Source organism: Bufo gargarizans, chromosome 10 (assembly GCF_014858855.1).
Source record: "Bufo gargarizans isolate SCDJY-AF-19 chromosome 10, ASM1485885v1, whole genome shotgun sequence".
Taxonomy (NCBI): domain Eukaryota; kingdom Metazoa; phylum Chordata; class Amphibia; order Anura; family Bufonidae; genus Bufo; species Bufo gargarizans.
This window is the reverse complement of record NC_058089.1, coordinates 23,186,123-23,213,126: the sequence shown is the minus strand read 5'-3', so window position 1 is coordinate 23,213,126 and position 27,004 is coordinate 23,186,123. Positions and strand designations below refer to the sequence as shown.

Sequence of the window (27,004 nt, the reverse complement as noted above, 5' to 3'; positions counted from 1 at the left end):
GTTTCACCTGAAGTCGTGCGAGACTTCAGTGAATGAATTCCGTATTCATTTCTGCATCTTTAAAAACATTTAAAATTTAGAATCCGAAGTCAAGTTTGGAAGCGGCTGGTACCTCAGTCCCAAACCCGATTTCGGATTTCTAATTTGAAATGTTTTTAAAGAGGTAGAGATGAATACCGAAGTCTTGTGCGACTTTGGGTGAAACTAATTTTGCCTCCACGGAGGCAATACATTTTAAGGCTACATGCACACGACTGTATGTATTTTGCGGTCTCCAAAAAAAAAACGATGACGTTCCATATGGCAGCTGTTTTTTTTTTTTTGAGGATATATATTTTTTTTTTTTTGCGGATACATTGTAATAATGCCTATCCTTGTCCGCAAACTAGAAAAAAATAGGACATGCACTATTTTTTTTGCGGGGCAACGGAACGGACATACTGATGGGGACAGCACACTGTGTGCTGTCCGCGTTCTTTGCGGACCCATTGAAATGAATGGGTCCGCATCCTATCCGCAAAAAAACAAACAAAAACGGAATGGACGCGGAAACAAACAACGTTCGTCTGCATGTAGCCTAATGCTGTATGGAGACAGGTCTAGACAGCAAAGTGTTAGAATGAATCAACTTCGGATCTATGATCCGACGCACGATTCGCTCAACACCATCACCACTTATAAGACTTCTTACTAGTTCTTGGTCACCCCCCACCCCCACTTTCAAGATCCACTGCAAACTTTGCTATAGTATGGGGCACCTTGACAGGGTGCAGATTTTGCTGCAGAAATTTTACGTGATTGAAAATCAGTTCCATTCCCCTGAATGGCGCTGTGCGGAAATCCATGCATCAAACGGAAGTCATTTTCAGTCGGGAAATTTCTGCAACAAAATCCGCAGCGTGTGAAGGCACCCTTATGGGTAAATACACATGTTCAGGATTTAGGTGCGCACTGAAATCTGCAGGTGTTCGCAGGGAAATCTGTGCGGTCAATCCGCATCAATAGGTGCAGATTTTCCTCTCCCCATTGACGTAAATGGTGAAAATCTGGTCAGGAAAAATAAATTGAGATGCTGCGGATTTTAAAATGCGCACTGAAATAAATCTGCTTGATCGTGTGCATGAGAATTTTAAATTCTCGTAGAATACAATATACGTGACCTATGGTGCGGATTTCCCGCCCCCAAATCCACGCGGAAAATTCGCACGCAATCCTGATCGTGTGCATTTAGCCTAATACTTCTCTGAAGAGCACAGTTTGGTTCCTCGTCACCACGTCCATGTGTTGCTGAGACTTCCTGCAGGCATCACAGACGGTCTACCTCCTCTAGCGCCTTCATCATACAGCGCCGCATTCTCCCCTAGAAACTATGCTTTGAACAAAGAATATCTCCATAATATATTTTATGAGGGAGCTTGTCATCCATACCAAACAAGAAGAAAAAAAAATAATCTTAACATGAAACCTCTGAGGTACTGTAGACGTAAAGGGATGCCGCCGTCCTAATCTTTAGGGGATTTCTAGTAAGACTGCGTTTAGCTCCACTTCCACCACACACGTTATAAAACACGCTGCTTCCACTCTTAACTTTATAGCCCAAGTGAAACAAATGCAGGATACAAAATTGTTAGTGTCTACGGCAGAATCAATTGTCATGGTTTTGATGAACTTTTTTTTTTTCATCTTCAGTCCTGAAGGGCTTCACAGAGCTAGTCTGTCACACTGCAGATGAGATACTGGAGGAATGTTCAGAACGACAACGGCAGCAGTATCCAACCTCCATTCTACTTTAGCTCTTATAGTAGTAGTAGATCCTGGAGGATCAGGCAGAGGGCGCTCTTCTTACTTGTGGAGGTACGCATCCAACCAGAGTTCACCAGACTCTTTCAGGGAGCTGCAGAAAACAGAAAGACTCTAAATGTTCTATATATTAAGGAATATACACCGTCGAGTCACGTTACTATGACCGCTTCCTACTCTTGACGTCGGCAGTGCATAGCTCAAGAAGGAAGTCTCGTGTGGTGTTATCTCTCCTTGCACTGCTGTGGTAAAAGTGTATTGTGAGTGGACAAATGGCAGCATTGTGAACAAGAGACGTGGAAACTGCAGAGCACCACGTGCCACTGATGTGAGAGGTGAACATCAGCTATGAAGGTGCCCGAGGGTGGAAGGACACTACAGTGGAGCAGCTCACTGCCAAAATGAATCAAGGGGCTACCAGATGTGTGTCTAAAACAGGGATGCTGCGGCCGTCCAGCTGTTGCCAAACTACAACTCTCAGCATGCCCTGATAGAAGTAGACTGTCCAAGCATGCTGAGAGTTGTAGTTTTGCAACAGCTGGGGGGCGGCAGGTTGGGCATCCCTGGTCTAAAACAAAAAACTCTTCTGCGTATGGGGGCTCCAGAGCAGACGGATGGTCACTGCACCTCTGCTAACAAAGTTGCATCGGCAGAAAAGGCTTCAATATTCGCGGTGGTATTGGAATTGGACCTCCACTGATTGGAAAGGGTTGTCTTCTGCAATGAGTCATGTTTTCTGCTTCATCAAACAGATGGACGTTGGCTTGCCAGACGAGAAACATCAGAGAACAGACACCCTGCAACCATTGGTGGAAGAACGCAAGCTGATGGTGGCAGTATTATGGCCTGGGGGAATGTTTTTGTAGCATTCTATGGGCCTACTCATCCATGTGGAAGGTACGCTGAACCGATTTGGGTATGAATCCATCCCAGCAGATCACATACACCCATAAATGCTGCTTCTCTTCCCTGGGGAGGATGGGATCTTCAAAACATCTCACACGGCTAGAAATGTCCGACGTTGGTTGGAAGAGCATGACCAAGACTTCCAAGTACTACCCTGGCCCCCTAATTCCCCTGCCATAAACCCAATGGACCATCTGTGGGACCACCTGTATCGTCGTATTTGCTCTCTGGATCCTCCCCCACGCCCCATCCCTGGCCCCCTAATTTCCCAGACATGAACCCAATTGAGCATCTAGGGGACCACCTCGATCATCATGTTCGCTTTATGGATCCCCCCACACACCCTCCAGAAGCTCTGGGGGATGCACTGCAGTCAGCATGGCTCCAGATACCTGTGACAACCTACCAGGACCTTACTGAGTCGCTCCCGGCCCACCTAGCTGCTCTCCGTGCTGCACACGGTGGTTACTCCGAATAGCTGATGGTCATAATACTGGGACTCGACTGTGAATAAGAAATCTCAGGGTTAAGAAATGACAGTGGTAGGAACCTGAATAAAGTAACTTACTGGACTATGTCAGCAAATGCAGTAAACAGAGGCTTGGACTGGTAATCCACACCGTACTTCTTGCAGAGTGAGCGGACTAAAGGAGCGACTTTTGAGTAGTTGTGTCGTGGCATTGTGGGGAATAAACTGGAGACAGATAATGAACATGGTGAAATATCAAGATAAAAATGGTTTACATATTAGCTTCTTTCCAGTACCCCGAGTGGTTTACTCACTGATGCTCGATCTGAAAATTGAGATGTCCGCTAAACCAATCATTAAAGAAAGACTGGTCTACGTTACAAGTGGCTTGCAGCTGTGTGAGACAGAAAGGAGTATATAATCATCAAACATCATGCAGTTATAAGACGTAGTCCTTTGTGTTCCTTTGAGTCACTTCCCTTCCACTATAAAAATGTTAAAGGGGGCTCCTTATCTGTAGAATACCACCTCTAAAGGAGGGAACACTGGCGATCACTTGATTGTCGTGGGCCTGGCATACCTGACCGTCTGCTGTCACCTGAAAGCTGCTAGCGGCCACTGCAGGAGACATGAGGTATTACACAGCAGCCTCAGTGAACCTCTGCTCTTGGGTCCCTCCTCTATGATGTTCCTATGCCCTAGCAGAAGCTGTCTTGAAAGGGTTGTGCCTCTACTAAATGTTATTGTGATATAATTCAGCATGAAAAACTAGATACTTTTGTAATTTACTTTCTATTACAGAAATGCTTCAGTTGTGAGATATTCTCTTTACTTGATTATAATGGTGCCTCCTGGTGTTTAATCTGTATAGTGATGTGCACATTCACCTACTGGGGTGGTCACACATGCTCAGTTCCATCTTTTAACTGCCACCAGCCAGATCTCCTGTTAGAAGCTGTGCTTAGTTACAGGGTGAGAGCTGCACCAGATAGGGCACACGGCACACCCCCTGGGCTGTAATAAGGAGAGAGCTGTAGCAGATAGGGCACACCCCCAGGGCTGTAATAAGGAGAGAGCTGTAGCAGATAATGCACACCCCCAGGGCTGTAATAAGGAGAGAGCTGCAGCAGATAGGGCATACCCCCAGGGCTGTAATAAGGAGAGAGCTGTAGCAGATAGGGCACACCCCCAGGGCTGTAATAAGGAGAGAGCTGTAGCAGATAATGCACACCCCCAGGGCTGTAATAAGGAGAGAGCTGTAGCAGATAGGGCACACCCCCAGGGCTGTAATAAGGAGAGAGCTGCAGCAGATCGGGCACACCCCCTGGGCTGTAATAAGGAGAGAGCTGCAGCAGATAGGGCACACCCCTTGGGCTGTAATAAGGAGAGAGCTGCAGCAGAAAGCCTGAAGAGAATCTAGCCGAGCAATAAATGCTGAGATCTCTGGACCCATGTGAGGTACATGGCTACAATGAATGGTGAGATCTCTGGACCCATGTGAGGTACATGGCTACAATGAGTGGTGAGATCTCTGGACCCATGTGAGGTACATGGCTACAATGAGTGGTGAGATCTCTGGACCCATGTGAGGTACATGGCTACAATGAGTGGTGAGATCTCTGGACCCATGTGAGGTACATGGCTACAATGAGTGGTGAGATCTCTGGACCCATGTGAGGTACATGGCTACAATGAGTGGTGAGATCTCTGGACCCATGTGAGGTACATGGCTACAATGAGTGGTGAGATCTCTGGACCCATGTGAGGTACATGGCTACAATGAATGGTGAGATCTCTGGACCCATGTGAGGTAAATGGCTACAATGAATGGTGAGATCTTTGGACCCATGTGAGGTACATGGCTACAATGAGTGGTGAGATCTCTGGACCCATGTGAGGTACATGGCTACAATGAATGGTGAGATCTTTGGACCCATGTGAGGTACATGGCTGGTTATAGCTTTGTTAGGCCTCGTGCACATGGCTGTTTGTATTTTGTGGACCACAAAATGCAGATCTGCAAAATACGGATGACTTCCATGTGTTGTTCGTGTTGCGTCCATTTTCTTTGCAGACCTATTGACTTCAATGGGTCTGCAGTCCACATTTTGTGGCCAAGAATAGAACATGTTTTACCTTTTATAGAGGAGGAGGAGCTGAGCAGATTGATATATAATTTTATGGGAAAGGATTCTGGTTTCCGGCGGGGTAAAAGCCTGCCAGGCGTCACCGTATTCGGAAAAAGGAAGGTTGAAGCACCACAAGGCCTCTATACTCAAAACTGACCATTGGATCCCAAACCTGAACCTGGATTAGTCGCTAAAGACTATACGGTTCCAGTCCGTGGGAGTCCAGGTTTCTAGTTCACAACACCACTACAAACGATGGTGAGGGTGGCTGGCTGTCAATGGCAGGACATGTACTGGGCTGTGTAATAAAGGGGCCACCTGGGTCTGGATGGACAATGAAACTGTGGGAGCTGCTCATGCTTGTTGGAAGCTCAAGTGATCCTCTCTGCAGGTGGTGTGTCAGCTACGTCAATTAGTTGTAAAGACCATCCTGCTTCTCTCAGTCCAATGACACACACCGCCCGCTCTCTGTCAACTGGAAAAAAATCCGTAGAGTGTGTGGTAAAGGCACATCAAGCCGTCAATGATCTCAAGCAGTACACTACCCAAAAGTGGCCCCTGAAAGCACTTTTTTATAGTGGGGGAGGCACTTTTATGCTTTCTTGTGGCAAGATCCTGTGTATAATCAGGCCTGTAATTATATACTGTACATATCTGTCTGAGACAAAACTGCATGTCGAGTTTTGCAGCAATCCGACATTTCTATTCGGGTGCGTTACTTTTTGTTTGGTCAGTGAGTGCATATAACGAGTGTCAGGAAGTACATAAGAATGCTTACCTGCCCAGACAGCCATTCTTTGTTATCATCATAGTCTATGTGCATTGGAATATGGTTCATTTGTGTCACCCAAACAAACCAGTTACTCTCCAGGAATCTAAACCAAAGTGAGATGACAAGAAGGGTCACATGAGCGCACTCTTCAATTTCCTCTGGAACTTGACATAGACCTGGTGCTGCTCTGGATTCAGCTACATTAGTAATATGACAGCACATCATAAGAGCTGGGACATCTAGGGAATGCAAGAATGTGCCCTCAAAATGTTGTCTGACTAATTTCAAAATGTATCCCATGCCAGTGAATGCTATAAAATAAAATAAAAATCATCATATACTTGTTTTTCCCCGCCCGGTGCTCGGCTGCAGTGGTGACGTGCTGTATATCTCTACATTACCACTGCAGCCATGTATACAATCACGGGCCTCTGAGGTATATGGTAGAAGACAACTGAGGCCAATGATTGGCTGCAGTAGTCACATACCATATACCTCTACATCACCACTGCAGCCATGTATACAATTATGGGCCTCTGCGGTATATGGCATGAGACCACTGAGGCCAGTGATTGGCTGCAGTAGTCACATACCATATACCTCTACATCACCACTGTAGCCATGTATACAATCATGGGCCTCTGCGGTATATGGCATGAGACCAATGAAGCCAGTGATTGGCTGCAGCAGTCACGTGTTATATACCTCATCGCTGCAGCCATGTATACAATCAGAGGCATCGGCGTTATATGGAATGAGACCACTGAGGACAGTGATTGGCTGCAGCAGTCACGTGCCATATACCTCTACATCATCACTGCAGCCAGAACGGCAGGGAAGAAACAAGTGGGTATAGGATATTTTATTTTCTAGTATGGGGAACATTTTGGAATAACTCAGACAAGCCCTTTAAGGCACAGCCAACACAGAAAGACTCTGTCCAAACTCAAAGTTGATGCCAGTCATCAGAGCTAACTAAAATCTGGAGTCCTAGGTGATAGCTGTGTATGGCAGAGGTACGAAAAGAATAGAGAGGAACCTAAGGACCAGCTGCTGTGAAAAAAAAATAGTATGGCTATGGCAGCGTGCACTTACCTGACTAACATGAATAGACTGATGGTGCCACCAATCCCAATCAGAGGTATATATGTCAAACCAAATCTCACGTAGAATGAAATCATCCAGGCCAGATCCTGTGGAGAGAATTGAAACAGCCAAGTTCTCAATGATCCTTAAAAAGCACCTCGCAGCAGGACCAACCTTATTATGCAGGTCATATTGCCTGGTAAGGTTGATCCTGCTGATCAGAATGATACCCGTCTTGTGGAAATTGGTTGTGGCATTTTCACAAACAAAAGACTTAGGGGGGTCATTTATTAATAAATATGCGCCACAAGGGAGCTGGCGTAGATTAAAGCATGCCGCCTAAGTTATGTAGAGGCCTGTGCTTTTACATAAATTTGGCGCCCCCGCCGCCAGCGCATGTGGATTAAGACCAGCGTATAAATCACCAGTCTTAATAAAGAACCCCCTTATTCTTTTATGCAAATCATTTGCCATCATTTGCATATAAATTAAAAAGTCTTATTTCTCGGGAGCGTTCCAACTGATTTTCATCAGCAGGATCGACCCTGCCTGGTTTTATCGGGTTGAATCTGCTGACATGTGCACTTTAAACAGGTGTTTTGAGGGAGGGGAGTAGTTTACTATAAAGCCCTCCAAAATAATATACTATCTGCAGCGCAGGTGGGATGCACCCTTTAGGCTACGTATTAGAACTGCACCACGTGGTGCACACTACAAGTCTGTGCTCAATCTGCCACTTCACTGGACACCGCTACGTTAATTACTATATTACCTGCACCGCCTATAACGGGTCAAGCAATGTAATACTGAGTTGGAATATGCTACGATTGGAACAACGTACCTACACACATACAGTACAGACCAAAAGTTTGGACACACCTTCTCATTCAAAGAGTTTTCTTTATTTTCATGACTATGAAAACTGTAGATTCACACTGAAGGCATCAAAACTATGAATTAACACATGTGGAATTATATACATAACAAAAAAGTGGTAAACAACTGAAAATATGTCATATTCTAGGTTCTTCAAAGTAGCCACCTTTTGCTTTGATTACTGCTTTGCACACTCTTGGCATTCTCTTGTTGAGCTTCAAGAGGTAGTCACCTGAAATGGTTTTCACTTCACAGGTGTGTCCTGTCAGGTTTAATAAGTGGGATTTCTTGCCTTATAAATGGGGTTGGGACCATCAGTTGCGTTGTGGAGAAGTCAGGTGGATACACAGCTGATAGTCCTACTGAATAGACTGTTAGAATTTGTATTATGGCAAGAAAAAAGCAGCTAAGTAAAGAAAAACGAGTGGCCATCATTACTTTAAGAAATTAAGGTCAGTCAGTCCGAAAAATTGGGAAAACTTTGAAAGTGTCCCCAAGTGCAGTCACAAAAACCATCAAGCGCTACAAAGAAACTGTCTCACATGCGGACCGCCCCAGGAAAGGAAGACCAAGGGCCAGATTTATCATGACTGACAGCTCACTCCACTTTAACATATGGCTAAAGTCAGTTTTAGCCAAGTCAGATTTATGATCGGCCCTTTAAGACTGTAATAAATGTGGTTTGACGGTAGCAGTTTATCCGTCAGTAAGCAGCTTTACGAAAAAGTCGCACATCTTTACGAAAAAGTCGCAAGTTTTTATGAAAAAGTCGCATGTTCTATTAAAAAGTCTCATAAGATAAGCATGGTCCTCACTGGAGTGAAATTGCGACTTTTTTAATAGTCCCAATAGTAAATCTGTCTAGAGATTCATTTACATAAGAAAACACGCCCACTTTCAGAAAACTGGCGAGCATAGTGCAGAGCATAAGAAGTCGCAAATTTTGGCGCAGTTTAAGCGATTGCGCAAAAATTTGCGACTTTTTTACTCCATTATTCTGACTTGAGCTAATGATAAATCTGGCCCCAAGAGTCACCTCTGCTGCGGAGGATAAGTTCATCCGAGTCACCAGCCTCAGAAATCGCAGGTTAACAGCAGCTCAGATTAGAGACCAGGTCAATGCCACACAGAGTTCTAGCAGCAGACACATCTCTAGAACAACTGTTAAGAGGAGACTGTGTGAATCAGGCCTTCATGGTAGAATATCTGGTAGGAAAGCACTGCTAAGGACAGGCAACAAGCAGAAGAGACTTGTTTGGGCTAAAGAACACAAGGAATGGACATTAGACCAGTGGAAATCTGTGCTTTGGTCTGATGAGTCCAAATTTGAGATCTTTGGTTCCAACCACCGTGTCTTTGTGCGACGCAGAAAAGGTGAACGGATGGACTCTACATGCCTGGTTCCCACCGTGAAGCATGGAGGAGCAGGTGTGATGGTGTGGGGGTGCTTTGCTGGTGACACTGTTGGGGATTTATTCAAAATTGAAGGCATACTGAACCAGCATGGCTACCACAGCATCTTGCAGCGGCATGCTATTCTATCCGGTTTGCGTTTAGTTGGACCATCATTTATTTTTCAACAGGACAATGACCTCAAACACACCTCCAGGCTGTGTAAGGGCTATTTGACCACGAAGGAGAGTGATGGGGTGCTGCGCCAGATGACCCGGCCTCCACAGTCACCGGACCTTCAAGACTGTTGGAAGACCATTTCAGGTGACTACCTCTTGAAGCTCATCAAGAGAATGCCAAGAGTGTGCAAAGCAGTAATCAAAGCAAAAGGTGGCTACTTTGAAGAACCTAGAATATGACATATTTTCAGTTGTTTCACACTTTTTTGTTATGTATATAATTCCACATGTGTTAATTCATAGTTTTGATGCCTTCAGTGTGAATCTACAATTTTCATAGTCATGAAAATAATGAAAACTCTTTGAATGAGAAGGTGTGTCCAAACTTTTGGTCTGTACTGTAGGTCAGTCAAAAATATCACGGAGACATGCACTACTTTGGTCCGTGATGCAGACCAAGCACGCCCGTTGAAGTGTATGGGTCCGTGGGAATCAATGACAACTTCGATGGCATCCTTGTTTGGTCCCTTTTTCACTGACCACTGATAGAAGATGCTTTGAAATTAAAGGGGTCATTCCCATCTCAGACATTGGTGGCATATGGGTAGGATAAGACCCAATCTCTGATAGGTGCGGATCCCACCTTTATGCTTAGATCAGAGCCTGCAAAGTCCACACATGCACGGCCGCCATCCATTCATTCCTACGAGTTGAGCGCTGGCTAATTCCGTTAGCCCCATAGAAGTGAATGGAGCGGTGGCCACGTCCCTCCAGGACTTTGTGGGCTCCATTCTAAGTATAGACGCCGGTCCCAGAAGTGGGACCCTCACCTATCAGACATTGGGGGTATATCCTAGCAATACGCCCCCCAATGTCTGAGATGGGAATGACCCTTTAATTTTCGGCTAAGCAGTGTCCGTGGAATACGGATGAGACACGGAGGGCAAAAAACGGACACACAGACCAAACACTGATCCCTCACGGACAGCTTCACGGCTGAAACACTGACTGACTTTCTCATGGACATGTGAACACGGCCCCTAATAGAGCACATGGACCCTTTAAGACACCCTAGATACGTCTAAAGGTGGCTTATACATGATGACCTTTTCAGAAAGCATCTACTAGCCACAATGGAAACCTACTCACCCACCACTGCCTGCGTTGTACAGCAAAATAGAAGATGTACCACTGGAAATAGAGCGGCAGAAGAGCTGGAGGGCCAACTACAGAGGAAACAGATGATAAGGAACCAGGGCAAGGTCAGGACAAGGACTACGTCATCTGTTCTGCAGGGTTAGATACTTACTCAGGAAGAAGTACTTGTGCTGGTGATTATATGGCATGTGTTTCTTCTTTTTAATTCCAAGCTGGAGAAAATGACAGACAAGGTGATTATGGGTCAATTAAAGGAAAATCTGGGCGTCTGACATAAAATTTCCTTCTTGCTGTTCCTTAGGAAGAGATGGAGAACTTTTTACCGCCATTGCTGTACGCTTTACAGTATGCTGATATGGTGACATCACTGTGTATGTTGTCCCTATAACGTGACATTACTGTTTGCCTTTTCTCTGAACTGTGACATCACAGTGTGCCTGATCCTAGCACTTTCGCATCACTGTGTGCATTTGCCCTGTTTTCGGACATTGCAGTTTATTTTTTTCCTGCGCTATGACATCACTGTATCCATCATTTCTATACTGGGACAACACTGTACATATAAAGAAAGGATCGTGCACGCCAAAATAATCGAGGTGCTGTGGGTAGCGATATCTCCCCAATTCTTTTTTTACACTGTATACAGCATGCTGGATTATTTCATTCGCATTTTGTGTTTATGGACACTTGTTTGGCACATTAAACACTGATTTGCATAAGGGCTCATTCAGACAAATTGCGGATCCGCAAAACACGGATACCGGACGTGTGCATTCTGCATGTTACGGAACTGCCGGCCCTATAATAGAAATGCCTATTCTTGATAGGACATGCTCTATCTTTTTTGCAGGGCCACGAAACATAAGTACGGATGCGGACAGTATACGGTGTGTTGTCTGCATCTTTTGCGGCCCCACTGAAATGAATGGGTCTGCATCTGTTCCATATAATTGCAGAACGGATGCGGACTCAAATATACGGTCGTGTGAATGGGCCCTTACAAAAATCTCTCTCTGCATGGGGGGTGGGTCCTTTACTAATCTGAAATACGGTTAAATTAGGCGTATTTCAGGCACAGACGGAGGCGCACCGCTATCTGCGACTTCTGCCTGCTCACACCAGGTCTAAAACTGTGGGCAGGCCGGCAGGCCCGTCTCATTCATCATTTGGTATGCCTGTTTTAGGCGTGGAAAATCGTCTAAATGTTAGACAGCTCCTGCGCCTCTTCATAACTTCGGCAGATCCACCCCCAGCTATGGACCTTTATTAAGACCGGTGTCTAAAACGCCGGTCTTAATAAATATGCCCCATAATTCCTGTGCACTGGGGGTATTGTTATCTGTGACATCTGTCATAAATGACCATAAAACATGCACTTACCTCCACCGACAGCTTTTTGCCCAGTGCAAAGAAAAGAGGGTGCATGTTAATGTCAGGGTCCTTGCGGAAGCAGTTGGGTTTGGCATGATGCTGGAAGTGCAAGTGATTCCACCAGCTGGCAGGAGCACCCTGAGTGTGCAAACAGATGGCACGTAAATAAAATAATCCCAAGAGGACAGCAGATAGTAATTTGCAGGAAGCTATATAACAACTCCCAGAAGACGAAATAGAGATGACGATTCACAGGACGATATATAGATATAATGCTCATCATAAGATACGAAAACTGCAATCATCCTGTTATTATTCCTACATACAACAGATAGCTCAAGGGAAACGGTCATCCTTGTTGGTACACACAACAACCATATCTAGTGATAATGTGATAATTGATCCATTGTGATTACAGAAGCAGTAGCAGCATGGAGGACATACAGCAGTAATGAGCAGTGTTGCCATGAATCCAGCACTGGGGTGAGACAGTAAACCCTTACAAGAGCCAGCAGCAGTGTCTCTGTGTTTCTGCTTCCCTCTCTGCAGTTGCTCCCTCCTCCTCCTTAAAGACTTCCATGGGCAGTAGCCGTAACCTCATCCCTTATTGAAGCTAATACTCTATCTTTATCTACACCCTATTGAAGACAGATGCTAATTTGGCTGACAGCTATCTCCCCTGACGCTTCTATAGATGTGGAAACTCAGGCTGGCCAAACATGCATGTACCCTAAATGAGTAGAGGGAAGAAATACGCTGGCAGACACCAATAGCTCAATCCCTCATATGTCGTCAGGAAGGGTAATTGGGCACCCATACACGTTAGATAGTCAGCTGGAGCCAGCAAAGTTGGTGGGTTCAGCTGACATTTATCTAAGGTGTATTGCTAGCTTTATCATTTGGATTGTCAGGTGTGTAGATAGGACTCGTTTTCCATTCTGAGCATAATGGTTTATGTTTATGGGTTGTAACATGATGGCTGGTAAAGTACTGGAGGGAGGGGTATATCTCACCCGGAATGCTCAGATGGGTGAGGTAAAAGAATTCAGGACAACTTTTCTTTAATGATCCTATATTTTTATGGATTGTGGGTAAGTATTGGTAGAGGTGCCAGCTATTCCCTCCCCCACTCTAGTATACCACGTTCCCCTAGTCCTGTGATGGCTAACCTCCGGCACTCCAGCTGTGGTAAAACTACAACTCCAAAGATGCACACTTGCTCGGCTGTTCTCAGAACTCCATAGGCCTCTTTCACACGGGCGTCATGTTTTTTGCCCGGATAAGAGGCGGGTGCGTTGCGGGAAAATGCGCGATTTTTCCGCGCGAGTGCAAAACATTGTCATGCGTTTTGCACTCGCGTGAGAAAAATCGCGCATGTTTGGTACACAAACCCGAACTTCTTCACAGAAGTTCGGGCTTGGGATTGATGTTCTGAAGATTGTATTATTTTCCCTTATAACATGGTTATAAGGGGAAATAATAGCATTCTGAATACAGAATGCTTAGTATAATAGTGCTGGAAGGGTTAAAAATAATAAAAAAGTTAACTCACCTTCTCCTCTTGTTCGGGTAGATGCCGGTCTGTTCTTTAGCTGTGGGCTGAATGACCTGAGGTGACGTCAGATCACATTCTCCAATCACATGGTCCATCACCATGGTGATGGAGCATGTGATTTGACATCACCACAGGTCCTTCAGCCCACAGCTAAAGAACAGACCGGCATCTACCCGAACAAGAGGAGAAGGTGAGTTAACTTTTTTATTATTTTTAACCCTTCCAGCACTATTATACTAAGCATTCTGTATTCAGAATGCTATTATTTTCCCTTATAACCATGTTATAAGGGAAAATAATACAGTGAATAGACTGTCACCTAGAACCCATGCGTGAAAATCGCACCGCATCCGCACTTGCTTGCGGATGCATGCGATTTTCACGCAACCCCATTCATTTTTATAGGGCCTGCGTTACGTGAAAAACGCACAAAGAGGAGCATGCTGCGATTTTCACGCAACGCACAAGTGATGCGTGAAAATCACCGCTCGTGTGCACAGTCCCATAGAAATGAATGGGTCAGGATTCAGTGCGGGTGCAGTGCGTTCACCGCACGCATCGCACCCGCACGGAAAACTCGCCCGTGTGAAAGGGGCCATAGAAATGAATGGAGCATGCTGGGAGTCGCAGCTTCACTACAACTGGAGTGTCGGAGATTAGCCATCACTGCCTAGCCCGAGGCAAACCCAGGTGTGGCTGCTGAGCTAATTACTGCGTGAAATGCTAATTCAGAGTCGGTGCCTGGAAGCTGCACGAGCTGCTGGCTGAGGAGAGCCTGATTATGTTTTTACCAAATACCTAGGTGAAGGAACGATTCTGTTTAGTTAGCGTCCAGGCGGACAAGCACTTTATGTGGCTGTTTTTGGTTTATTTTGCCGTGGAGTGATACAAGTGAACATATAACTTGGATGCCATTATCTTGTTTTGGACAAAAAAATAAGCCGTGTTGGACTTTTTAAACCGCTAAAGTCCTGTGAAATCTCTCATTGCCAACCCCTGTTCACATACGGACCACAACAGGGTGTATTATGGCTATTTACCAGCATCAAGTTGTATGGTACCCTAGTACAACACCCTTGAGCAAGATGACTAAGAAAGTTATAGAAAAAACATTCATCCTACAGATCAGGGATCAGCAACCTTCAGCACTCCAGATGTTCTGAAACTACAACTCCCAGAATGCTTCATTCACTTCTACAAGAGTTACAAGAACAGCTGTGCAACTGTGCATGCTGGGAGTTGTAGTTTCATAGCAGCTGGAGTGCCGAAGGTTGCTGACACATCCTATAGATTGTCATAATAAAGAATAAAAAGTCAGATCTTCACAAGGTTGTAGCTTGGATTTAGCTAGTTCTTACCTTTAATTGTCCAATCACAAATTTATGAACCAGGTGATTCCATTTTGATTTACTAAAAACTGATAAGTGGCCAAAGTCATGCTGCAACCACCCTGCTTGTGCCTAAGACAAAAAACAAGAATATATGGTGACTTCATGGAAGACTTTAAAGCACTTGTCCCACAAAAAATATTCTACAGTTTTCAAACCAGCCCTTGGATCTGAATACTTTTGTAATTGCTTGTAATTCAATATTTTGCATAGCCACTGAGTTATTCAAAAAAATGTATCTGTATAGCGCCACCTCCTGTTTGTTGTTTTTCTTATTTCTTTGTCCTGCTCACTGAGATGGCTGCACATGCTCAGTTTCATCCTTCAGCTGACTCCTGAGTTCTGATAGGGAGAGCTGAGACCCCCCCCCCCCCTCCAAACTTCAGCAGAAAAGACACTCCCCTTGAGCTGTCCGGTCCTGTGTTTTCTGCAGTCCCAGATGACCCCCGAAAACATGTTGGTGGGCTAACTCTAACACGAGTTTTCGATAAGCCCGGGGCACCACCAACTGTTCAAATGGGTTCACCCTGCAGCTGGTTTACCCGATAGAGCATATTCTATTTGACCACAAAACGGGGAAACATCGACCCCATCAACTATTAACACATTCTCCCAAGCCCGGGATAGGGTTGGGTCTCAGCTTTGGGCTGTACCGAAATTCTCCCTGGAGATGTTGAGGTCTGCCAACTCAGGTCCCGGTGGCAATACTCCCACCATTACCCTACGCAGGGTTGTCTCCTCCTCTTCCACGAGGTGGCAGTCACCCCTACTGCTGGCCCTTCAGCCTCAGGTTCCCAGGGTTCTGGCCGTCCTCCTGAACAAGGCCAATCTCCTGGGCTCACCCCTGACTCAGGGGTACCAGTCACTCTCACAACCGGCCATAGGGCCGGAAAACCGGGAAAGTCTCTCCCTCCCATATTGTTTAATATCTTTATCAGCGAAATTGCAGAAGGCCTAGATGGTAAGGTCTTTTTGCTGATGACACAAAGATTTGTAACAGGGTTGATGTTCCTGGAGGGATACACCAAATGGTACGGGATTTAGGAAAACTAGAGGAATGGTCAAAAATCTGGCAACTAAAATGTAATGTTGATAAGTGCAAGATAATGCACCTGGGGAGTAAAAACCCAAGAGCAGAATATAAAACCAGTGATACAGTCCTAACCTCAGTATCTGAGGAAAGGGATTTAGGGGTCATTATTTCAGAAGACTTAAAGGTAGGCAGACCATGTCATAGAGCAGCAGGAGATGCTAGCAGAATGCTTGGGTGTATAGGGAGAGGCATTACCAGTAGAAAGAGGGAGGCACTCATGCCGCTCTACAGAGCACTAGTGAGACCTCATTTGGAGTATTGTGCTCAGTACTGGAGACCATATCTCCAGAAGGATATTGATACTTTGGAGAGAGTTCAGAGAAGAGCTACTAAACTGGTACATGGATTGCAGGATAAAACTTACCAGGAAAGATTAAAGGACCTTAACATGTATAGCTTGGAAGAAAGACGAGACAGAGGGGATATGATAGAAACTTTTAAATACATAAAGGGAATCAACAAGGTAAAAGAGGAGAGAAGATTTAAAAGAAGAAAAACTGCTACAAGAGGACATAGTTTTAAATTAGAGGGGCAAAGGTTTAAAAGTAATATCAGGAAGTATTACTTTACTGAGAGAGTAGTGGATGCATGGAATAGCCTTCCTGCTGAAGTGGTAGCTGCAAATACAGTGGAGGAGTTTAAGCATGCATGGGATAGGCATAAGGCCATCCTTCATATAAGATAGGGCCAAGGGCTATTTTAAACCTTTTTATTGTCCTGATGAAGGGGGTAATTCACCCCTGAAACGCGTAGACGTAATAAAGCCTTTTTAACTACACGCTTCATCTATATGGTATCCTTGGCAGCGCCCGCAGAAGAGGTTCATCCGTTTTTTATCCGGCACAAGTTTTATTTCTACTCCAGCTCCCGTACGTATTTGGGCGCAGACAGGAACCCAGGCTGCAGCCAAGCACCCGTCCGCTGGTCGGGATATACACCAGCAAGAGCCTATACAGCTGTTGTGACTATCTCACAACAACCTCTGGTAAGCGAATTTTATACGCATATACATCAATATTGTCAGCAGTACCACACATGAGGCGCTGTCCTCTCTCTCTGTTTTTCTTTCCTATTATATTCATAGTATTCAGTATATTGGGCAGACCAGATGGGCCAAATGGTTCTTATCTGCCGACACATTCCATGTTTCTATTATGAGTTTGTAGTGCACGTTTGCGGCGACTGCCACTTGGTGGGTCCACCTGCCGGCTACCGTGGTTAGAGTCACCAGCGCTGTGGAGTAGTCTTTTAGGTCTCTGTGAATGTACATCACCCCAACTTTCCGGCCAGTATACTCAGCGGACCGCACTAGGGTAGCCCTTAGTAGGGTCACCAAGCTCCCTGAGTCCAGCAGCGCCTCAGCTTGAGTGTGTCCCACTTCTACCTGGCACAAGTGGTCTAGAGCCTCCGGGGTACCTGTGGCACACAGTTATATAGTATACAGTGACTGACGCTAACCACAATTAGTGTCCATGGGCTCAACCCGATGAGGACACTCAGCCCTTATATGGCCAGGTTCCTGACACCGCCAGCAGATTACCTGGGTCCGGCCCATAGTGGGAACCTCCCAGGTGGGTTTCACGGGTCATACCGTTGGGCCTGGGGTTTACCTGCCCCCCTCCCGAAAGAACGCCCCTTAAGATTCTTAGTAGCCTTGTAGTACTCCACCAGGTCCACCATTTCCAGGGCATTTCCAGGAGACACCTGGCCGATCCAGAGCTGGAGAGGGGGTGGCAGCGCCCTCCAGAATAAGTCAGCCAAGAGTCTATCCAGCATAGCCGTGGGACTCAGCACATCAGGCTGTAGCCACTTTTGCAAAAGGTGGAGTAAGTCATAATACTGGGGTCTCATGGGCTCAGCGGCTTAAACCCCCACTGATGTACCCGCTGGGCCCGGACCAACACATTTACCACCAGTCTTGCCAAAATCTCACCCTTTACCTTTGGGTAGACGGCCGCTTGATCGTCCGGCAAGTCCAAATATACGCACTGGGACTCTGATGCCAGGAAAGGAGCGATGACCTCAGTCCACTGGTCTTGGGGCAGCTTTTCCCTGGTGGCCACTATCTCGTACATCGCCAGGTAGGATTCGATGTTGTCTGCGGGTGTCATCTTAGGGATCGCTGCACAGACTGCTTTCCTGGCATCGTGGACGCTTGGTGTTGCTCCTGCTGTCTGCAAAGCCATCACGTGTTGTAGCAGCAACTGGTTGGTCTCTTGCTGTTGCTTATTAGCCTCCCATTGGTGCAGGTTGGTCTCTCGCTGCTGTGGATTAGCTTCCACGAGGGACTTCACAACAGCCTCCATTTTGTCATGGGGCATGGGTTGTAAGACAGCTGGTTTGATGTACGACATACAACCGTGCCCAAAAATGCGCTTGCCCGCATCCTCCACCAAATGTGGGGATTCGCTCTGGTAGTTAGAATTAGCGGGTGCAGCACAGAGGCAAAATACACAGTTCTTGGTTCAAAACATCAGTGTTTATTCACACGTGAAAGCAAAAACGCAAGTTGCTTGGTGATCGTTCACACACATGAAAAGTTCATATTCAAAACAGTCACCTTTTCTCCTGGGTGTTACTTCACACCCTGTTGTAAGTTCTGCTTTGTCAAGTCCACAGGCAGGCGTTAGGCGGCCTGTTCACCTTCACAGCCTGGCTCAAGCCGCGGATCCCAACACAGCCCTCAGAACACAGCACACAGACCTAATGAGCTCCACTGTCAGATGGAGGTAATCCTCCTCACCTGGCCGTGCTGGCTGGTTTTTATGCCTGGCAAAACCCGGCCTGGAACATGGGGAGTAGTCACCCACTCAGCACTTTGACTACTCCCAGTAAGAGTCATCCCGGATCAGCTATTACAGCCATACTAAGTGTCAAGGTGTCAAACAGCAACTGCTGCTAACACAAAAAAAAACGACTCTTACTCCACCGAGGCCAGGAACCTCGGTGACACGTACCTATCATCCACGATGATTCCTTGTCCTTGTTACAATAGGTGCAGCGCTTTGTCTTCTCCAGCAGTCCCGGAGAGCAGCGGTTCACAACCTGCGGTACTAGTGCCCCAAGGGGTGCGTGCCGCAGGGTGAGGGGGGGGCATGGTACTTCCCTAGCAACCAGAAATGTTTGATTGCTGGTTGCTAGGGCCTCTGGACATTCCACTGTATCACCGTCCTATGGTGGGTTTCTTACTACTGGGGGGCTCTTTAGGGGCATTAAAGGGGTATTCCCATCACATTGTCTGATAGGTGCGGGTCCCACCTCTGGGATCCGCACCTACAACAAGAACGGAGCGGGGAGAGCTGTGGCTAGAGGACCCCAGATTTCCCGGGTCTGTCCACCACCAAGCACTGCTCCCATAGAAGTGAATGGGAGCACACCGGGCACGCGCTGCCCCTGCTCCCATTTATTTCTATGGGGCAGACGGAAATAGCCTGAGCCAGCGCTCTGCTATTTTCAGCGGCCCCATAGAAATGAATTGAGGGCGGCTGCGTATGCGCAGTGCGCCCTCTGTTCATTTCCCTGCTCTGTTCTCATTGTAGGTGCGGGTCCCAGAGGTGGGACCCGCACCTATCAAACAATGGGGGTATATCCTAGCGATATGAACGCAGGGAGAAGAGAAACATGGCGGCACTGCCTCCACTTTAGTAGCTTAAGGTATCCGAGTCAGCGTGCTTGCGGTATGAAAATATCCAATCGGTGGTGCTCTGCAGAAGTAGCCAACAAGCAGGAATGCACGAGAGGGAGAGAAGAGAACAACAAAGTTGCGGCACTCACCAGGATACAAAAGCTGTTCTTTATTGAAACTTCCTTAGAAGTGGATACATCGGGGGTCCAGGGGCGGACACAGTGTTGCAGCGGCAACACTGTGTCCGCCCCTGGACCCCCGATGTATCCACTTCTAAGGAAGTTTCAATAAAGAACAGCTTTTGTATCCTGGTGAGTGCCGCAACTTTGTTGTTCTCTTCTCTCCCTCTCGTGATATCCTAGCGATATGCCCCCAATGTGTGTGATGGTAAAACCCCTTTAATACTACTGGGGCACTATAAGGGGGCATATTTACTACTGGGGCACACTGGGAGCTTTAATTCTACTGGGAGCATTATAGTGGGCTTTATAACTACCAAAGGGCACTGTGGTGGGTTTTATTACTACTGGGGGCACTATAGTGGCATTTGTAATACTGGAGGCACTATAGGTGAGCATTATTATTTCTGGGGGCACTGTGGGTGCATTATTACTAAAGGAGGCATTATGGTGGGCTTTATTACTGGGGGACTATGGGGAACATGATTACTACTATGGGCACTATGGGGGACATTATTGCTATTGGTGGCACTATTACTAGTGAGGGCAATCTGAGAGAGAGTTATTACCATCTGTGGGACTTTTGGGAGCACTATTACTATGGAGGTCACCCGGGCACAGTATCAGCTTAGCACAATTATTTTTGGGAGACACTGTTTACGGCACTATTACTGTCATAGTCACTATTTGCAGGCCACAATTATTTTTTAGGGCAGTGGGTGTCATTTATTATTGAATGAGGCACTGTGTGGTACTAGGGGGGGGGGGGGGGGGGGGGCAGTCTGTTTCTGCAGTATAGTATTAGGGAACACACCAGGAACAGTATTGGGAGTGACAGAATTGAGTGTTCAGAAGATGGGGAGAATGATGGAAAAGTAGGAACCTGATGTCTGTGTGGCAAACTGTGTAGAGACAAGAGATGACTGAAAAAAGTCATCATGGCGGTCTGGTCTGAATGGAAAAGATGAGGAAAGAGAACATCTATATCAGAGGACACGCCACTGGATGTAAGAGGTATGTAGTGCTGTATTCTCCTGTATGTTTGGTAGTGCAGAATGTAATCGTTATCTATCATGGGTCCTAATGCGGTGTCTGTCATTTTGACTGGAAGAGTGCTCTATGCTCCGCTTCTTTCTGTCAAATCTGAAGGAACTTCTGACAGAGGTTTAGAAGAGGGCCTATAACAGCAATGTGACAATGGTCTTATTTAGTTAACATTTATCACTGTTCTCTTCCTTGGGGTACTCGGTTTGGACTTCTTGTCAATAAGGGGTACTTGGCGAGAAAAGGTCGAGAACCACTGCCGTAGAGAATGAATTGAGTGGAAGGGTGCATGCTTTACCACCACTCCATTCAAACAGGGGATACCAAGCACAGTCACTATATAATGTACAGCGCTCAGCCTCTTGAACCAACTGGACTGTGGCAGTGCCCGGTGTCGGACCCCTAGTGATCATATATGGATAACCTATGCCTTTAAGACATTTACAGATATAGAATTTATCTTTAATACGATAGATGTCCTAATCATTCAATATTAGGGCGAGTGTCCAAGCTGGCCATTTAGATATAGAGATATCTGACTAAGATGGGAAGATTATTCCAGTCTGATGGATCTACCCACCACAGGGGTATTCCCACCATACAGACATGTACTTCGAGTAGTATACACTAGTATCAGCATCTTTCTTGCAGTTCACCTACCTGGACGGTGCCGAGAAGTAAAGCTGTGATGAGAAACGGAATAAGAGAGGTCCCGAAATAATGAAGAGTCATCCAGGCCAGTGCATCTATCAGCAGGATGTGCAGGAGCACACCAAGGAAAAATAATTTATTGGGTTTGAGGAGACCCATCTGCTCCACCGTGGAACGCAGGGCACGGAAATCTTCCACCATAACGGCCTATGAAAGAGAGAAGAAACCAGCAATTATGGGCAAAGACGGACAAATGACAGGGTGCAGATCCTCTGTCACATGGAAAACTTACATTCTTGCTGGGCTCCACAGATGGCTGTCCAGGCGCCAGCTCTCCGATCAAAAGACATTTCATGTGCTTCTGCACCAGCTCCTTATCTATGTGGAATGCAGTGAATGGATCCTGCGTATAGACAGTGCAACAGTAAGATCGGCGGAAAAACCCTTTAAATGGGTCACATATTGCAGACGGGTATGGAACATCTATCTTTTTGCGGAACGGACATACAGATGCAGATGTGTGTGCCTTCTGCATTCGTATGTCTATTCCACAAAAGGTTAGAACAGATCCGCATAATAAAATGCGGACTGTATCAGTATTTTGCGGATGCGCGGTTTTTACGGTCATGGGCATGAGGTCTAACTAATAGAAAGTCCAGAGTAAAGGTGTCCATATACAAACTACTAAAGCCATCTGAACCCGCCCATTTTGGCAGGAACCATGAACTACCGTACGTGTATGAGGGTGTACCAACTCTCTCCCGACTGGTGATGTCAGAGGAAAGAAGCATCCTGCATGTTAAATTCCAGCACCCCGGACCACCAGAGGTATCTGCAGCTGCTTACTCTTCTCTCCCAACTGCACTGAGCATGCATGTGTATGGGTGGGAAGGGAAGAATAGCTGACGGCTGAATGAGCGTTCATGGGCTCCTTTACGCCAGACCCTATTAACACTGCTATAACAACAATCCCTGCGTATGAACATCATAGAGAGAGGTCTCCCACTCGAGAGCTACTGGGGGCGGCTACTGTAGGACTACAAGGGTTGTCACTCCACTTTCCTACAGTCCTAGTTGTGCTGCAATTCACCCCCTGCACTTGTCTTGCTCATGTACACCACTTGGAGCCACAATGCACATTTATAGCTTAAAGCAGGCATGTCCAAACTGCGGCCCTCCAGCTGTTGCAAAACTACAACTCCCAGCATGCCTGGATAGCTTACAGCTATTAGGGCATGCTGGGAGTTGTAGTTTTGCAACAGCTGGAGGGCCGCAGTTTGGACATGCCTGGCTTAAAGGATAACTGTCTTTTTTTTTTTTTTTTATGTAATTGGGTTGGTCTGACTAAGTTTACCTTAGTTCCGTAGTTAATACTTTTGTATAGGTATTGAATTACCTATTCATTGCAGCATGTTCTTTCCTCCCGCAGGTATTTCAGTGGTGCGGCTAAAACAGCGTTCCTAGGTGTCCTCCGTCTCCTATCCTCTATATACAGAAGACGGAGGACGTAGTAGTGGGCAGTCCAGAACGCTGCGTGCGCGCTCCTGTCGCACCGGGATAGTGGCGATATTCGCAATAAAAAGCGCGTGTTTAAGTCTGAAGAAAGCCGATTGGTTGGGGTGAGGCTCCGCGTTCCGGAGATGAGCCGGATGAATTCTGGGTAGTTAGGGAGGGAGGTCTCAGCCTCAGGGTGAGGGCATCGGCGGCCATCTTGAGAAGATAGTCAGAAAGAAGTCTTGTGAGGAGCGGTTGCTATGGACGGAATCTTATTAAACAAGTGTTATGTGAGCACAATAATTAGTGATTATGGATTATCCCCACAGCAGCAACAACATGAAAATGTGACAGTTATCCTTTAAATCTGAAATAAGACCCCCACCGATCATGTGCCATTTATAATACTGGTGTCTTCCTACGTGGCAGAGGGTCCTATGGGTGGTAGTAGCTGCAGCGCCTGCCCTTGTGTATTTCCACATATTAAAGGCAAAGTCTCCTTTAGAAGCACCTTGATGACCATCTTTTATTTTCTGATAGGTGCAGCAGGGCACCACGGATTTCTATGGGTACTGTGATACTGCTCCATATATCTTAGGGCTATAATACTGCAGCACGCACGAGCCTTTAGGAGGAAATGATTGGAAACTAGGAATATATACAATATATATATATATACACACAATAAGAGCTTAGTACTAATAGAGAAGGTATTTCTCGTCTGGTTCTCTTCTCCTCAGGCACACGGGGGGTTAATCTGTGCAGGATGCCGTGCTCTCAGCCGCCACAGGCCCCACCTCTGGGGGATACAGAGGAGATGGGAGTGGAGGGAGGGAGTGGGCCGGGCACATGGTGGGACCACAGGGCTGCACCAATCCTGTGAATGGGTATTACAACCGGTGTTGTGAGGAGGATAGCACCTGACAGATTGTAAAATCCCAGCGTACGCACAATCTGCACGGCGTGGCGGCTGGGGGCAGGAGGAAGCGGAAGAACGACAGGCCCGAGGAAACGTTCTAGTACAAAGCATTCTTCTGAAAAATATTATATTATTCCTCTTTCACACGGGCGTCACGGATTTTGTCCGGGTGCATTGCGGCAAACCCGCGCGAGTAGGCACGCAATTTCAGTCAGTTTTGACTGACTGATTAAAAACTGATTGTGGCACCCAGACCCGAACCCGGACTTCTTCACTGAAGTTCGGATTTGGGTTGGTGTTCTGTAGATTTTATTATTTTCCCTTCTACCATGGTTATAATGGAAAATAATAGCATTCTTAACACAGAATACTTACTAAACTGTCCATTGAGGGGTTAAAAAATAAAAATAAACTCACCTCAGCCACTTGTTCGCACAGCCGGCATCGTCTTCTTTCTTCTTCCTGCAGGACCTGCAAAAGGACCTTCGATGACGTCATCGCGCCGATGACGTTAGCGCAGGTCCTGCAGGAAGAAGACGATGCTGGCTGCGCGATCAAGTGGATGAGGTGAGTTTATTTTTTAACCCCTCAATGGACAGTTTAGTAAGTATTCTGTATTAGGAATGCTATTATTTTCCATTAAAACCATGTTAGAAGGGAAAAGTCCGGGGTTGCTCTTCCCTATTTACTAACATCGGCTCCTAGCAACCATGCGTGAAAATCGCACCGCATCCGCACTTGCTTGCGGATGCTATGCGATTTTTGCGCAGCCCCATTAATTTCTATGGGGCCTCCGTTGCGTGAAAAACAACGCTCATGTACACAGCCCCATAGAAATGAATGTGTCCGGATTCAGTGCGGGTGCAATGCGTTCAACTCACGCATTGCACCTGCGCCGAATACTCGCCCGTGTGAAAGGGGCCTAAGGGTCCATTCACACATCCGTAGTTCTGGCTCTGCATCTGTTCTGCAATTTTGTGGATTGGGTGCGGACCCGGTCCTTTTTTTCCTTAGCCGCAAAAGAAGCGGACAGCACGCCGTGTGCTGTCCGCACCCGTAGTTCCGTTCCACGGCCCCGCAAAAAAGACAGAGCATGTCCTATTCTTGTCTGCAATTGTGGATAAGAACAGGCATTTCTATCATAGGGCCGGCCGTGTGGGGTCCGCAAAATGCGCAATGCACACGGCCGGCCTCTGTGTTTTGCGGATCCGCAATTGCAGACCACAAAACACTTACGGGCGTGTGAATGGACCCTTATGTCATATGTGTACACGGAGGGATGGATGATTAGATGTGATATGCAGGGTACTCACCACACACTATATGGTGACAAGGCACAGACACAGAGACCGCGCAAGTGGGTCTGTTGGCAGGGGCACACACTGGGGGGGCAATCCGATCTATGATCTCCCCTTTGCTGCCAGAGGATGCGCCTAATTTATGAGGAGGCGCTGTTTCTAAACAGAAATTTCTGAAAACTGGCATAAATGAAGATAAATGCGCCGGGCCCGCTAGTCAAGCCCACTTTTTGGTAACATGTCGAGGGCGACGTAGACAGAATATGTTGCAAGTGGCATTTAAAAATGAGCAAACACTGGGTTTTCCAGAAAAGTGGCGTGGGGGGGGGGGGGGGGGATGGGATAAGACTAATGTCAGAACATTGTTACAGGCAGGCCCAGCGTCCTGACCTCATGTCCATACATTGTGCACGGACACAACCCAAAAGACGTGCGGCTCCAGTAATAAGAGGTACAATCACCACCTCAACCATTACATCTGCAGGTATTCTGATCTAAGTGCACACAATTCATCTGCTACCGGCCATGAGATAGTGAAATATCGCATTTACATCATATGTACAGATGAATAATAGCTAGACAGACAGACAGACAGATAGATAGATAGACAGATGGATAGATAGACAGACAGATAGATAGATGGATGATAAATGTATGATCGCTGAGGCCCGACCGCTGGGACCGTCAGTCCTATACGTTCTGAATGGAGCAGGTGGTTGGACGTGTGACCATTCCTCCACACTCCTCTGGAAGGGCTAGTTTGGGGCCCCCGTTCTCACGACCAGTGGGGGTCCGGGTGCAGGAGCCCCAGCGAACATACCATGGATAGGTGAGAAATACTTTTTCTGGTCAGTGTGAACAGGATCCAACCGCCTCATGTGTATGGGCGCAGCCCTGTCGCCCCCTGGTCTCTGTGGCATCCTCGGAGGCGTAGCTTCAATCTCCTGGACTGCAATGTACAGTCTGTAGCTGGGCCCCCACCTTCCATTGGTGTCTCCTTATGCGGAGGAGGGGCTTTTAGGGTCCCCTCAGACGCCAGGGCCCAGGTGTGACTCCTACCTCTGCACCCCCTGCCTAAACCTTTTATTCTGTGGCGGACCCAAGGACGGTTAAGCGGTTGTCAGACCTGAAGGCACCGGGTACGGCAGCACTCACCGTGGCGTCCTGGCCGGCGTAGTGGCTGATGACTCTGGATCCGCCTGGGTGTTTGTAACAAAACCTTGTAATGTCGTACACCTTCCGCTTTATCACCAGCCATCGCTCCTCGCGTGTGCAGCGCTTCTGGACATCCTCCCATGTAAAGTATGGAAGCTCTCCGCAGGAAGCTGTCCCTTTATCTGCCATGGCTACCTCTCTGCACCTCCTGACTGTGTGATGATCGGACCTAACTACAGGTGCATTCACTCTGCTCATTCATAGTCTATACTGCACTGTCTACAAGTCACTTACACCCCCCTCCAAGACCCCCATACGCGTCATACCATCCCCATTGTCCGCACTGCTTTACAGCTGTTCCCCTCCCTATGAATCCCTAGTCCCTCTATATATACCGTAATTACCCCGGTATACGCGTCCACCGCCTGTCCCTACAGCTGCCTGTACACCGACTCTCCCGACCCA

General features: G+C 46.8%; 1 protein-coding gene across 1 annotated transcript; it reads right to left on the bottom strand.

Annotated features, from left to right (window-relative positions):
• Positions 1–1,575: 1,575 nt before the first annotated feature.
• Positions 1,576–27,004, bottom strand: FADS1 (fatty acid desaturase 1). The gene is made up of 12 exons (XM_044269479.1): positions 26,540–27,004; positions 21,966–22,076; positions 21,683–21,880; positions 15,052–15,153; positions 12,148–12,276; positions 10,919–10,979; positions 10,759–10,835; positions 7,172–7,269; positions 6,083–6,179; positions 3,490–3,569; positions 3,275–3,400; positions 1,576–1,894 (listed from the first exon to the last, which is right to left on the bottom strand). Exons 1-12 carry the CDS (start codon positions 26,795–26,797, stop codon positions 1,843–1,845), a joined length of 1,389 nt encoding a protein of 462 aa, XP_044125414.1. The 5' UTR covers positions 26,798–27,004; the 3' UTR covers positions 1,576–1,842.